Source organism: Pezoporus flaviventris, unplaced genomic scaffold (assembly GCF_033815535.1).
Source record: "Pezoporus flaviventris isolate CSIRO_AGI_PZ_B2104156 unplaced genomic scaffold, CSIRO_AGI_Pfla_v1 ptg000021l, whole genome shotgun sequence".
NCBI lineage: Eukaryota > Metazoa > Chordata > Aves > Psittaciformes > Psittacidae > Pezoporus > Pezoporus flaviventris.
This window is the reverse complement of record NW_026892569.1, coordinates 9,126,820-9,142,873: the sequence shown is the minus strand read 5'-3', so window position 1 is coordinate 9,142,873 and position 16,054 is coordinate 9,126,820. Positions and strand designations below refer to the sequence as shown.

At 39.8% G+C, this 16,054-nt stretch overlaps 1 protein-coding gene across 3 annotated transcripts in view; it reads left to right on the top strand.

Moving 5' to 3' along the window:
* Positions 1-16,054, top strand: part of ARHGEF3 (Rho guanine nucleotide exchange factor 3) — a 121,498-nt gene continuing 105,444 nt past the window's right edge. For 2 of the 3 annotated variants that reach the window (XM_061455890.1, XM_061455889.1), the window contains exons 1-2: positions 1-190; positions 13,304-13,399. In XM_061455890.1, the coding sequence (XP_061311874.1) occupies positions 114-190; positions 13,304-13,399 (173 nt within the window). In that variant the 5' untranslated portion in view covers positions 1-113. Of the gene's footprint in view, positions 191-6,271; positions 6,379-13,303; positions 13,400-16,054 lie in introns of those variants that run through there. The other variant, XM_061455891.1, reaches the window with a different exon arrangement.

Below are 16,054 nucleotides of genomic sequence, written 5' to 3'. Positions count from 1 at the left end.
GGCCCCCACGTCTCCGCCCTCCGCCTGCCCTGACAGCAGCCGGGCTGGCTCTGGAGACCCCTGCGCCGCGGCCGCTAACGGCTCCCGCCGCCTTTTCTCGTCCCTGTTGGCGGATGCCCCCGGGTGCTCGCCGGGGCGGCAGCTGCCGGAGCCGCATGCCGGGAGCCGAAGAGGAGCAGGCGAGTGCACGGTAAGGTGCTGTCTCCTGTGCCGGGGCTCTCTTTGGGGCAGGGGGCTGCTGGTCAGAGCTGGAGGAGCCCGGCTCCCCCGGGGCAGCTGGAGGCGGCAATGGTGGGGCTGGTCACAGTGGTTGCGTTGTGCCTCCGGGAGTCCCGCTGCCCCTTACGGGACTCGCAGCGCGACTGCTGCTTCTGTTAGAGGAAGGTCTCCCGGCAGCCCTGGGTACGTGTGTGTGAGCGGGGGGGGGTCGGAGCACTCTCCTGCTGTCTCCTCACGGCATCGCCGCCCTCCTCGCCCCTCTCTGGCGGTGCCCGGTTCCTCACCGTCGGGGTTGTGCCGGGGTCGGCCTGGAGCGAGGCGGACGCGAGCCGCCTCCTCAGGGACCCCTGGGCGCCGCAGCCCAGTGAGGGGCGTGAGGCGGCGGGCGCTGACCCGCTCCCCTCGGCGCTCAGCAGCTGCAGTTTGTGTTGATTTACTCTTTAAAGAACTTTTTGCGCTCGCCGAGGGTTTTGCACGGTGTCGGTTCAGATGTAAAAGCCCGCGGAGGAAAGGCCGAAGTTCCAGGTGCCGGTTGCCTCCTTAGCAAACCACCCCTAGTTCTCAGCCGTTGCTTCCCTCAGCGCAGCCTCCACCTCGGCGGGAGGAGGAGGGAGGTCTGTGGGCGAGAGAAAGTGGGAAAAACAAACAGCGAGCGTAATTCCCGGCTCTTGTGGAGGTAGTCATGGCACACCCGAACCGGCTGTGAGGGGACACGGCAGTAATAGCACGGCATGGGTCAGCGACGGGGCTTAAACAGTTAATGCTGGTGAGGGCCCCTGTAGGTAAGGTAGCTGTAGAGCTGTAAGGTGGCTACAGGGCTGGTGTTGTACCGGTCATCTTAGTGGTGGGATGGGCGGTGACCAGAATTTATGGTTTTCTGAGGGACTGCTTACATTAATGCAGGAAATCCAGCTTTGGTAGTCAGGATCTTAGTTTTTCTGTGTAATTCTTAAGTGTTGTGCATATGTGAACGTTCATTTGTATAGTTTCTGTGTGTGCATACATACATTAATATAATTTATTAATATTCAAGGCCAGGTTTGACTGGGCTTTGAGCAATCTGGTCTGGTGGAAGGTGTTCCCGCTCATTGAGGGGGGATTGGAACTGAATGATCCTTAAGGTCCCTTTCAACACAAACTATTCTGTGATTCTGTCATAATTTATAGTTGAATGTTATCCTTTAGTACCTCACATGCTACATTTTCATAGTGGAAGGGCAGAGAAAATTCCTTCCTTGTCAGACACTTGTTACAGGATTAGTTTGGTTGCATACCCAGCTCTGCAGCATGTACAGAGGTCTGCTGCCAAGTGCAGCAAGTCATGAGGCAGATGCTGTATCTACAGAGTTTGAGTTCAGAATAGGAGAAGCCATGGAATTTGGAAAGAAACAGAGTTAAAACATTTACTGCAGAACAGTAAGTTTTGCAGAGTGTAAGCAGGGGAGCGTGTGAGATGGAGCTGCCCCAGCGTACATGAAGAGAATGCCAGGAACATCTTTGGTTTGTCATTTAGCGGATTTAGTCCTTCTATGTAATTTTTCTTTTTTATGTAGATTTGCAGCCTGCTCTCAGTAAATATTTATTGCACAGTTTTAGTAAATAAAATACCGTATTGTTCTGAACAGCAGTCCTGTTTAAATTTGTCATCAGAATTGTGCATATCAGTCAGCAGTGTGACAAGGCCTCGTGACCTATGAAGACACTGTAACATTCAGCATTGCTCCTGCACATTTTCTCAGACCTCTGCTCTGTTCTGAATAGTGCACTTCTTCTCAGGACTGCTTTTGTGTAGACAGTTGTTCTGGCGTGATTCCAAGCTGTGGGAGTCTTACATGCGCATGATTTGGAGGTGTATTATGTGGAGCTTCCAGCAAGTGGCCAGTGAGACCACATGCCCTTAAACAAAAATCTGTTTGCTTTGCTGCTCATGAATTGAAGTGAGTGGTACTTGATTCTGCTTGGGAGTTTGTATGTAATGTCTTAATACTTACTCGGGAGCTAGTTTTCTCTATGCTAAGTCTTTTGCTTTAGATGCCAAAGAAAATGAAACTGACCTCTTAATTCTGTTTATGCTAGAGGTTTATTTGTATGTTTGCAGTATTTTAGGTTTTTGAATAGTCTCTTTTGATGAAATACTAATTTTTCTTAGTATATTATTGTGAAAGCATCTGTTCACTGCTATAAATGCATTTAGAATCATTTTGGAGTACTTTGTGCATATTACATTCCAGACACCTTGAGTTAAGTGTGATGTGCATTTTGAAAGGGTTGCATTTGTTAAGAGTTGCTGTTTTGCTCCTGTGTAATATGAAGGGAAACTGACAAATAAGCTTAGTGGAAGACTAGAAGACTTGGGCTGCTGTAAATCATAGAATCATAGAATGGTTTGGGTTGGAAAGGACCTCTAAGATCATGTAGTTCCAACCCCCTTCTCATACTATTGATTTATTTTGTTTAACTTGGTCTCTTAATGTTTAATTAAATCAGGCAATCCTATATATTTGGTAATTAAATCTTGGGGCTGTAAGTATTGCAAAGTTATGTAGGCTTTAAAGGTAAATAGTAGTACTTACAGGTAAATAGGTAAATCTAGTACTTTATAGATAAATTCTAATATGTGACTTGGGAAAAGCCTGAGCAGAGCAGCACTCCATTAGAATAAAAGATGGAAACAGATGAAAATACTTGAACTTGCTGGGCAAAGAGAAGTGTTGAAATTTTCATGTTTGCATCTGTACTTGACTGGCTGGGAAAAAGGTTATCTCCACATGTTTAAAGTTTTCTAGGTCCTATAAAAGTCCCTTTGTTTTTTAAACCAAATTGTGCCTCTCAACTTGTGAGGGCATGTAGCAGATTTCAGTTGTCCGAGTCATATGAAATCTGGAGTAAACAAATGGTCTTGCACAAGTCTCTAAGAACATGTAGAACTACTGTAGAGTAGTTGGTAAATAACTGGAAACTAAAGGACTCGGTAAATACGCTCCAGTGTTGTGTGATTAACAAACACTTCGTGCTTTGTAGTAACTGCAAAGTAACTACTCTGAAACAAATAGTTATACAGCATGTAATTGTGCTGGCCTCCATCTCCACCTGCAACATAAAGGATGTAAAGCAAAAACCCCAAAACCTGTTTTCCCATCTAGTGTCAAGCAGGGTTGAACATGAAGTGAAATGCTGTCAGTGACTGAGATGTAAACAATGATTAACTTGCAGGTGCTCAGCCTTACAGAATCCAGCTGAAGTGGTTAGATGCTAATGGGATCAGGCTGTTAATAGCTAAACACAAGGGCACATGTGTATGCATATTTATTTACTTCTTCCTAATCACATGCTGATGAGTAGTCTGAGGATTTCAAATCTGAGTGAGCATGCTGCCATAGGTACATGAGATATGTTAAAGTAATATGTGTCTTATACAGACCACTGCTGAGGGTGGTACTTGAAGGTATGGCCAGTACTGAAATCCAGCAATCCTGTCTCCAAAAAATTGTTTAAATTGGACAAGAAGCAGATTTTACAATAAAACTTTTTTCTTCTTTTCATGTTAAATCATTATATATAAAACCAGAAATGCTAACATTATGTGACTAGAAATGTGCCCTATACTGTTACTGATTACCCCTCTCCCCCCTTTCCTTTCTATATAAGCTTAATTACCCTCACAGCCTTGCAGTTCCCCTCATAACTCTGCAGGTGTAATCAATGTATGATACAGGTTGTATTCCAAAAGGCTTATTGGCTTTTATACCACTGAAGCTTGCATAAACTTGGAAAGTTGGCAGGATTTATCTGACCTTCTGTTGTTGCTGTAGAGCAAAACCAGCTGCTTTGCTGGTATCATCTCTCAAACATTTTAGTTGTTAAATAGAAGTACAGCTTTTATTAGTTTATTTTAAATGTTTCAGCATTTTTCCACAATAGATTTTTGGGACTATAACTAGGAGAAGAGTATGTCCATTACATTGTCTGTACTGTATCGGGAATCCTACTGATTTAAAATATTACAGTGTGTCTGGCTGGCATTCCCTCAGAAGGTTCTGTCTGGACCGTCACCTTTCTCCTGAAGACAGCAACCAGCTATTTGGATAGTGTGTGTTTTTGGGGGTGGCTGACTGCTTCTGCTTGTCCATGGCCTTAACTGGTGCATGCAGATAGTGGGTGGTTGGGAGAGGTCTGAGGCGCAGATGAATTGCAGTACAGCACTTATAGTCCCTATGTTTGTATTGACATAGGCTGTGGTGAGGATATCCCAAACCTGGGACCCCTCTGTATGTAGTGAGGTTCTTATGTGAGTGTAGGGAAAGTATTTTAAGGCTCACAGAAATAAATGCTGTCAAAATTAGCATTTGTTGGTGCTCCACAGATAACTCACTAATATCCTAGAACAAATTCTCTCAAGCAAGTCAGTTACTGTGGACAGGTGAACTCGCTAACTTTCCCATGCAGGTTTAGATTCTGACTGTTTAGCAATTGAAGGTGGTAAATTGTAAAGACTAAGAAGACAATTTTGGGACATTTCACCTTTTTGTCTGCTGTTCAAATCTATTAAATAACCAAATTATTAAATAAGCAAACTTCAATGACTTATTAAACTGAGCGGCAATTGTGAATGAAATAGTCATTATTATTAAAGTAGTAGGCTGAACAGATCATTTTAGTGTTAAGGACAGAATATGTTTCCAAGCTGTGGGAGTCTTACGTGCACCTGATTTAGAGGTATATTATGTGGAGCTGCTTCCAGCAAGTGGCCAGGGAGACTACATGCCCTTAAACAAAAATCTGATTGCTTTGCTATTCATGAACTGAAGTAGGTGATACCTGATTCTGGTTCCAGGTAGATAAAATTTTGAACCTGCTACCATCCCTGGCAGTGATGATTCTAGTAAAGGGGAAAGTGGGTTGTGTTTGTCTCAGCTGTGGTGGCATTTCTCTTGATTTCTGTTTATTCTTAATTTTATTTTTATTTTCCTTGTTGAGGATAAACCCCTTTATTGTAAGGGAGTTAGGAATGTGTTGAAAGGAAGAGAATATTAAGTGCTAACAAAGTGCTAGTTTCAGAAAATAAATAAATAAATAAATTGTCCCTTATGTTGGTTCAGCTCTGTTTATCCCTTCTAATATTCTTTACAGAAGTCACACATAGTTCTGGAACTGGTTTTCCCTTAGATATAATTTAGATTTATAAAAAATAAAATCATGGCAGAAATCTTTGTGTTTGTCACAACTTTTGTATAAGAAAGTGCTGGCTTTCAGATTGAGAACTTTTGAGGAGGATAGAGTTAAGTGAGTCTCAGAAATTGCTAGCTGTATGAGTCACTAAATTGGGAACATAAATACTCATAATCTTTGGAAGGAACCTCTTAACATTGTTTTGCTGCATAGTGTCAACTGCAAAACAATACAGTATGTTTAGATTAGAAGGAGTTGTATTTGCATTTGAAATCATAGTTTATGAAAACAATCAGATAACTTTTTGCCCCTTTTTTTCTTGATGGCTGACTAAAGGCTAGCACCAAGTCTGCAGTAGAAGCTAGATTATTGCACTGTTGTGTTTTGTTTGCTGGCTTTGCTGATAAGAAATAAAAATTTGGAGAGGGGGAAGGAGCAGTGAAATGGCCAGTGCTGAAGAATTCTTTTGGCCTGCTGATAGAGTGGATAGGTTATTTTGTTTACTGTCTGATGCTGAAGCCAGATGCTTGAAATAGGAATATCTGGATCCTTTGGTGCAGAGAGAAACAGATTTGTCTCAGAACAACGCAAGTAATTTTAACCACACTGCCAAAAAAATGTATTTCCTTTGACTAGGGTATAGTACTTGGTTTTCTGTGCATTCTGCTTAAACAGTATGTTTAATTTTTTTGTGCGCACCTTCTGCATTAGAAACCTTCTGTTTAAAATGTTCTGTTCAGCTCTTTGCTAGTGTTTCATAATGCTAGATTTTTCCTTAATCAGATAAAAGATTTAGTTGTGTTTATTACTGAGACACAGAGTACTGAAACGTTAGATTCTCTTTTTTTTTTTTTTTAATGGATATGGCAATCAACTACCATTCCTAAAAGCACAAAAACATGCCCTATTTCCCCCTTCACCACTAAAGTTTCTGAGTTGAAACCACTAGAAGAGTCAAAGCTGCCAATAACTGCAGATTACACAGTGCAGGTGAGTCCTTGTTGCTCTCAATCTCAGTGATGTCAAGTATTATATAATGCCCTGATATGCAGGGTAGACTAAACCAGCAGTCTCAGTTCTGTCATAAATCTTTATTTTTCACAGCAATAACCAGCTCAGAAAAATCTGTATTTGTATTCTGGGGATAAAACACGTACATGTTCCTGCATGTGGTTTCTCTGATGCTGGTGTCTTACTGTACAAACATATTTGAACAGTGCTGAAAGATGTCTTGAATTATGACCACAACCTCTGTTTGATGCTGGTAAACTTCTCCATGTGCTTCCATCAAGGTGATTGAAGATAAATTGTAATATTGTCTTCCTTTGTTTCTTTTGGTGTTTTCTAGGGAAAAGAGCGAAGTCTTGGTAAACTAAAGAACTGTTCCTGTTGAGCACAGTGTCTCATAGTAGGCTGTATTTTTCCAGCATGGAGCACTATTCCATGTCAGTCCTCTCGCTTCAACCTGATGTGTATATGGCTGGAGACACTGTCTTGCAGTCTATAGCAAGTGTGTGTATGGGAGAAGGAGCCAAACATGGCACGCTCTGTCATGTTGGAGTGCTCTGATGGAATCATCAAATATGGAGTGAGATGTGCAGTGCCTGTGGCTCTCTGAGCTACTTCCTCCAAGTATCTTCATATATACACTTGTATAAAGTACCTATATAAAACTTTTATGTGCTTCTTAAGAGGACAGAAGATGACTATTTTTAATGATATGCCTCAAGGACAGGAATAAAAACCCTTTCAAAAACAGGTATTTAAAAAGGTCTTCCAAAATATAATTCTTCAGTGCATCAGATGCATTTTTAAAGACTTTAAGAGAGTAAGTAATGGTATGCCACATGTTCATTGAGGTCAAAACTCACTTGAAATAACCACAGTGTGTGTGAAACAATGTGCATGGTATGCTAGGCTTGGGTTGAAGTGATTATGCAGTGTGGAGTTTCTCAGCACTGCTTGCTACTTGGAGTTGTAGTCAGGAGAAATATTCTTTGAGAGCTTCTTGAGTTTTAACTCTGATTTCACTGAGGTATGCTTTAGTGGCATGGAGGTGTTTGGCAGCTGCAGTATCTGAAAGCCTCCAAAAAACAATTTTGATGAGGAATTGGTTTTGCTTTTTGTTGTTACACAGTTTAATAATGAGGCTTGTTTTAAATCTGTCCTTCAACAAACTGTTAGCCTAAGGCAGTTGCTGGTTAGGAGCTCAGCGCTATCAAAATGTGAGATACTATGCGCTTACTAACTGTATGTGGAAATGGGACTTTTCAGAAAGCAATGCAAGAGTAAATATATTTGCTCACTGGAAATGACAGGCTTTTCTGCATCTAGTAGGCAAATAGAAAATCACCTCTAAAATTACAGATGTTGCGATGTGTGTTGCTAATTAGTGACCTGTTGCTCAGGTTTTGTAAACACAAAGACTTGTGCTTGGGAGAATGATGGTGTGTAACCCTCCTTATTTGTTTTCTATTAGATGCACATTACTGCAGTGATTCTACTGCCTTCTTTTTTTATTAAAAGGAATAATAGTTTATGCATTGAGGGGGCCTTACGGTCCAATAAAGCTTTTTTCACCGTTGTTTTATCAACCAACTATAACGAGATACTATGTCAACAATGCAAAGTATTTTGGTGAAGGTAAGGAGCTGTGGGAACGTGATTTATCAGAAGATAACTGGTTATTTTTACTTTAACTGTAGTGAACAGCTGCTGAATGATATGTGACTTTTTTTTTTTTAACTACCGCTACTGGGAATATCTCATTTGCCTAGAGATACAAATAGGGAGTGGAGGGAAAGGCACCAAAAAAGATTTCTAGCCTGAGGATCAAAATGTATCTACCCTTTTTAACACGGGCAGGAAAAAGAGAGAGAAAGAAGGTGGGCTTTATGTAGGGAATATGATTTTAAAAAGATGGGCTAATACTTCCCCATATCTCCTGGATATAAATCACATCCTGGTTTGAGCCCATGGAGTGTCATGGCTTCAACACTTTTCTTAAGTCGCCTAATTTTTTTCTGTTCAAATGATCCTGTAATGCTGGTCTGTACGAGTGTTCAGAGGCTTGCGTACTGTGTTATAGTAGATCCTTTTTCCCCCCTTGATTTTTGTCCATTTAAGAGCAATTGCAGCACTTCTGGAACCAAATCAAAATGGATAAAATACACTTAAATATAACAGTTTTCAGTTCCTGAGCTTGTGCTTACCATTGCTGGGGTTTTCTCTGCCTGTATAATGTGTAATAATCAACTCTAAGGCAGCTGAACTGATAATGCATCAGATAATCCAAGTTAATTTTAATGAAAGCATAAAAATGAATTTCTTTATAACTTTGAGGTATGTGCTTCCTGCTGGGTACTCTAGTATTAAACAATCTGTGCTTGCTCATAGAAGACTAAGTAGACTAAATTTCAGATGTCTGCGGAACCAGCAAGGATGTTTCTTCAAGGCTGTGCCCTCAATAAGATAGTGACAATAGCGTTAAACGTAGCTGCTATAAATAAAGTCTTTGACATTGTTTTCCTATGTTTTTGTTCTGGAATTGCCTTTTGCCCACTTCCTCCTATTACAGCACAGCACGATCTCTAGGACACCACCTAATGAAAGTGCATGCTCCTTATCTGGAACAGTCAAGGTTGAGTGTGCAAGCAGAGGATGAGGGACAGAATACATCTGAAGCAGAGTCTCTTAAATAAATATTCATTGACTTGCCTTAGCATCTGCCTTCAAGTTATTAAGAGGGTAGCTGAGAGATTTATTTCCCTCCTTCAAGTTTCATCAGGTATAGTGCCTATGCCATAAAGTTCAAGTCCAAACAAGAACTGGATGGTAATGCAGAAAAAGGCACCTGTGAATAGCATTTTTTTTCTGAAAGTTCTTCCTTTGCTTCTTGAATTTAATGTAATTTTCTAAGATGTTAATATTGCTGGTGGCAGATTTCTGTGGATACCGGGGAATAGTGTTAATATTCTGGTTGAATAAACTCAAAACCAGTATATTAGAAACAAAATCTTACTTTGCCAGTTTTAGCTTTAATTTTGTGTGGTTCACCTTGAATATAAACATTATTTTTTGGAGATCAGTAGTCTTTCAATAACACTTCTACCCACAACAGAACAATTCAGTTTTATTTTGGATCTCCTGAAGCAGTTCGTATTCACTAGAAATTCTTCCACAAAATATTCTTAATGCTTGAAAAAAGGTATCCCCTTCTGCATCTTAAAATAGAGAAGTATTTATTTTAAGAATAGTTATTTATTCTGAAGAAGGAGTCTAAGAGCAGTCTGTGGGCCAACAGTGAGTCAGGCTAGAATCTATAGGCGTAGAAGTTTTCATTGAAATTACTTGAAAGTAATTTCAAGTGCAGTGGTAGTATTTGGTATCCGTGGCTTTGGAAAGTGTAGCTGGAGACCAATTTTCCACGTGTCATGTAGAAATGAAAAAACTCACAGTATTTTGACAAGGCCATAAAACTTGTCAGTGATGTGGGGCTCAGCTGTTTAATTACCTGTTGCTTCTGGTAAAGTGAATTAGGACCTGTGTAGACCTGTTGTCAAGAATAAGATGACAAAAGTATCCCTGATGATGTTCCAGAAGTTAGTCTGACTCATTGCTGGGCAGCCTCTGCAGTATGAATGAGAAGCGCTGCTGGATGGCAGTGCTGAATGGACACTTGGTTGCAAAGCTTTAACAGTCTCTTCCACCTTGACAGACAATAAGGAGGAGTATGATTTGAAAGACTGGCTAATGTAGCAAAAATAATTCAATATGCTACAGGACATGATCCTACAGCTGACGGGGATTCTGTGATGGGTATTGCTGGAGCATTGGTCTGGGAAATTTGAGGGATGCTTGGGACAGGCTGCCCAGGGAGGTTGTGGAGTCTCCTTACCTGGAGACATTCGAAACCCGCCTGGACACATTCCTGTGCAACACTATCTAGGTGTTCCTGCTCCGGCAGGGGGATTGGACTAGATGATCTTTCGAGGTCCCTTCCAATCTCTAGCATACTGTGATACTGTGGCTCCCTGCTCCTGACTTGCAGAAGTATGCTCTTGGCTGCTGCAGTGCAGAGGACAGGAGAGGGACAGTCAGGCAGGCATGGTGGTATTTCCCATCTGTCTTTTTTCAGTAGTAGCTGAGGAAGGATGCTTGTCCACTGTTGTATCAGCTGCCTGTTGTGCCTCTCTTTTCCACACATGTAAGTGAAGAGTGCATTTGTTTAGTGAGTGACTTGGCAGATCTCTTGTGTTATTGTAAACTGAGCAGATGAGGCTGCAGAGCATGACTGTGTATCCTGAAAGAACATTTGGATACTCTCGGTATCCAAAAAGCCTGCTGTCTTATCCAGCATATAGATACCTTTCTGAAAGTGTGGTGGACAAGATCTTGCTGTCAGAATGAATATATGCTGGTCTCTTGATGCCTCCTTTTGTGTTACAGAAAACACCATAAGCAGGTTTTTGTAAGATTCTGAGGTTGTCAGGCAGAAGGAGTACGATATATTACTGTCATTCTCAGATATTGAACTGGAAATGTGAGGGAGTTGAAGTTTGACAAGATATATTCCTCTCTGTATTTTATGTGGTTTCCTTTGTGGAACATATGAGAACATAAATTGGGCGTATGCTATGTCTAATTTATTTTCTGTTAGATATGTGTCAACCTTTATCACCAATTGTTCATAGAAAAGTTTGTTACACATTAACGTTAATTTCTGTCCTCTGCTTTTACTCTTGTTTCAGTGTGAAAGTCTCGATGAAAAGATACATGGAGTGCTTGCTTAGATGCTTTCAAGGGTAGGAAAGGAAGTGCTGAAAACATGTTTTTTTTTGTTGTTGTAATTGTGCGAACACTGGTACTACTATAATAGTGGTTCACAAGTGAACGGCAGATGTTTGCTGTGTTGTCTTTTGGGTTTATCATCTGCAGTGGCAACCTTGTGTTTTTGTAATTTGAATCTTTCAGCTTCCAACTGAGAATTAATGGACTGCTTTTAACCTTCCCTTGAACCTTTGATCTTACCTGTACGAGTGACTGTAAGAGGAGGTGAAACTCCTGTTGGCATAACTTGCATGATCATTGAAGCATCTGGGCTTTCCCAATGTGGAGTAGGAATTCATTACCACAAGAGAAGTTTTAATTTGTCCTGTCAGGAAATTGCTTCCTGAAAGATCGGAGCTTTACAATAGATGGTTAAGTAGGGATCCTTGCGCTGCTGCTTCCAAGTGTGTTTAACAACAGCTCCCCTCTTCGTGCACTATTATAGACTAGAGAGGCAAGTAATAATGTAGCTTTCAACACTTGCTGCTGCTCAGCCACTAATAAAATTGCTGTGAGATTTTGTGTGTTTGTTGTTGTTGCTGTATTTGTTTTATTTTATTTTTAATTTTTTCAAAGTGACACATCTTCAGAATCAGGAGTAAATTTGAGGTCAGGCACTGATCCAAAAAGAGGCCACATGGCTCAGTCTCTGTTCCTGCCCTCACAGAGGTGAGGCATTTGTTGTTCTCCCTTTCAGAATAGACTTCTGGATCTTTAAAACAAGATCTCAGGAAACAAATTTGCTTAGAAACAGGCTGTGTGGAATTGTTATCCCTTTCTGTTATGAGGGATGTTAAAAAAAATAATACAAAATTAAGGGCCTGTACTTGTAAATCCATTCTGTTTTCTCTGACATGGCAGTGACACATGCTCTGATCACAGTGAAGGGCAGGTAAGAAGATGACCTCAGTTTTAGTAAGGACCAAATTTCGTTGCTGACTTTTGGGACTTCGGTCTGATCAACATGCTTGCTAGAGCTGTTTGTCTACTCCTGCATGGCCATAATTTTGAAACCAAGATCAGCTTTTTCTTCAAAGTACTGGTTTTGTCAAGATTGGCCTCATCTGCCCATGGCTGATGGGACACTTGCACTATGCTCAATTTTTCATGCTGTCCATGACTGTCAAATCAGATTTTGACCCAGGTTTCACACTGGTTAAACTAGCTTTTTAATGGTCCGTTCTACCTTATCTTGACAAGCATAGCCCATTTCCTGGTTATGTTCCAGTAGATATTAACTGACGTACAGTTGAACATGTTCTCCTTTAATCAATTAGATCTTTGTTCTGATGATAATGGAAACCAGGTGTCAAATCAAGAGCAGTAAGATGACTTTTCCTATCTTTCTTTTAAAAGAAGGTAGGGTGAGGGGACTAAGCTCCATGTTAACTTTGTGGATCCTGTTACCAAAAAGTGCTCATGTGGAAATTAACTTGCCTTATCTAGAGACATAATTTGTTCTTACTGTACAAGTTGTTTACTTGAAGCACCTTTGGCCATACAGACCTTTTGGATGCATTGTAACTTGGACATTGCTACTGCCAGCATTTGAGTGTGTCTGTGCTGGTTTTGGGAGTGACTTCAGCCATGACTGAATTGTTATTTTCTGCAAATCAGCAAAGTATGATCTTAAGTTATTAAAATGTGGATCTTATTAAAATATGCTAAAAAGCTTCTGTAAATCTTTACATATCAGAAATTGCCATTTTCTTCCCAGTGTTGTGTGGATCATTCCATGGCAACACTAGCTCTGACTGCTGCTTTGAATTAACATAACTGACACTGTGCATAGCCCTGGATCCAGGCTTGCTGACATCAACTCTTTTGGCATGGATTCAGAGAAGTAAACAAAAGACAATCAGTGTTGAGTTTGGCATAAGTAGCAAGTCCACAAAACTGCCAAATCCTTCTCAGTGTATTCATCCAATTAATCCCATTGATTTAGGACGTTTACTTAAGTGAATAAAACATACTGTATTTGGTCTTAAGAGTTCTTGTCTTAAAATTTAGGTTTTCTAATGAATTAGTAAACACATTCTTCACTCATATTGCATTTTTCATGTTTTTTCATGTTGTTCCTTTGTAGAAAAAAAATGAATTCTGAAAGCTCAACACTTACCATAAGTAGCCCTTCTGTAATAAGCCAATGTGCCAGAGGAGGACTGGAGGAAGAAAAAGTTTGGTAAGCTTTACTTCTCATTTCCTAAGAGGTTAGTAGACAGCAGTATTGGGAGATGTAGTTTTGAAATAAAGTAAATAAATAAAGTAAATTTTTATGTTATAACTTTGCATTAATTTTGTGTTATTTAATGAGAGAAGGAAAAAGGGACACAGTTTTTTGTCTTGGTTTTGAGTATTAGCAGATGCCCATGGACAGGGTGTCATGGGGGCTGGGAAATGGAAAAACTCCTGTTCACTTCAACAGTTGTACTCGTGGAATCTTTTACATATAGCAAATGTCTTAATCTCCCAATGCTGCTGCTATGCTTATGCAATGCTGTTACTAGTGCCCTGCAGTACTGTACATGGTTGTGGTCTCCTGAGACTTGTGCTCTGAGAGATATGACAGAGTCAATAGGTTGTACTTTTTATAAAAAAAAACCCAACAAAACTAATCTGTACAGGAGAAAAAAAATACTATGATGTTCAGTGACAGATCTGGACAAATGCTCATGCTTCAGGACAAGGCGTGTGAAAACTGCCACTGACCATGCAAGTTTTTAGCACCTTGTTTGGTGTTTTCATGAAGGGAACAGGGTGTTGAGACTATTTCAGCTGTGTTAATGAGAGCCTTCTATTGAGATCCTCTAATTTCACTTGCTGTTGTTCACTAGGATTTAGGCACACTGTTTATTTGCAATGTAGAAAACACTAAAGCTTGTAACAGGAACTTTGTACTGCTTCATAGTAATCTTTGATAATGTTGACTAAAATAGTGGGAGAGTACAGTTTGTGTTGTCAGGTATTACAGTATCGTGAATAAATGGTTTGATTTGTTACAAATGTGTAATTGTCCTTAGGGAAAGTGGTGGAAAATAGCAGATTTTACTTGTCTACTAGTCTTTGATTTGCCTTCGGTTATGTCTGTCCTGCTACTCCCTTTCCCCACCAAATTATCCTCTATATTGTTTGTGTACACTAATCTACAGTTTCTTTGACATGCGTTTTTTTATACTTGCTAATACTTTTAATCATTAAACATTGTCTTCCTACAATTCTTCACTAAATTAGTCAGAGGTTAGAGCAGTAATTGTTCTCTCCTTCATGATTATATACATGTTTATATTTAATATCCAAGGATGCTTAGGACTTCTAATTAGGGGATAAAACAGCTTGCTCTTTTTTCAGGCATTGTAAAATTACTGTGGGATTTGATGTTAAATAAATATCCACAGTTCCAAATGCTCATCTGCAGGAGCAGACATACTGTGCTGAATTACAAGGAAATATTTTAGCCAGGTTTAGGTGTACTTCATATATTCTTAAGTGCGTTTAAACCTGTGTAACAACCAACAATATCACTTTTGCTTTTGTTAGCTTCTTATTTTGTAACCCAGCATCTTGTTTGTTAAAAAGGCCATGATGTTTGCAATCAATGGAATTTTAGTGAGTTTTTGATTTCAGAAGCCAAATGGTCTGGTGCATACGTGGTATGAATGCAAGACGTGGCTATCTGTACTATCTGTGGCTCAGCTATCACTTTGTGGAGGCAGCAAATACAGTGGTGAAAATATTGTTCAGATCTATGTGGAATACTTACAGTTTTCTGAAGTTTTCTTTTTTCCTTTGTATTGTGGGGTTTTGTGTGTTATAGAACTGAATAAACATGATTTTTCTTAGCCTCATAATGTGCTATGTTGCACTGCATTACTGTGTCATGTGTCTATGATTGCTTTTTCATTGTTTGATTCTTGAAATGTATTTACATTCTTTATGGGTTCTCTGTTGTTTTGTTTTTTTTTTCATGAAAATGTGACTGTCAGTGAGGACTGGTGTTAGTCACAGCAAGATCAGGAATGTATACTATTAAAAGTATGCAGTAACAATGTAAATTATTCAATCCAGTCAAAAGTCTCTGTAAAGTAAAAGCCCCGAGCAAGACCTTATCTAGCATTTAACAATTGCTTATGATGCATGGAAAAGGTTTTGGTGTTGGCTAAGACCTTATATTCAGGCCCCCTACAAACAAAGGAGGAGTAAATGATTGACCAATGGCAATTTTTACACACAGCCAGAAGGCAAAGTTCTTAATCTTTTTCCTTAAATTATTACTAAAATTTGAACAACCTAATGATATTTTATTTTTAAACATGAACAACAGGTTGGTACACTTAATATCAGGGAATTAATATTATACAACAAGCTTGTGGTGGAATGATCCACATAACCTTGGTACATTGTGAAGTTTTCTCAAGTGCTCTGACTAAATTTGTTCGGATAAATGTCGTTGGATACTTTTGCTCAGTCAAAGTGTGGTGCCTTTGTTCAGGTGGTAAGTTTAAATTGTCTTTTCTTGTCCCACTCCTCAAAGTAATGTTTAATTGTCTCACTCTTAATGACTGCCAGTGAATATTTTATTCTCATAAATTCTCTACTGGACGGTGTCCTTTTTTAAAGCTGCCATGAATACTTTTCGCATGATGTATTTTTATATTGGGTAGATTAGAGGAGGAATTATAAAATGAAAGTAAATAATTCACTAAATTACTTTTTTTCCTCTTACAGAAGATGGTAGTGTAACTTTATAGAGCATGAAGTGGAACTGGTCACACAGCACTAGCTAGCTAGAATCTCGAAGTTCATGGAAAGGCATGCAAAAGGGAAGAGCTATCAATCT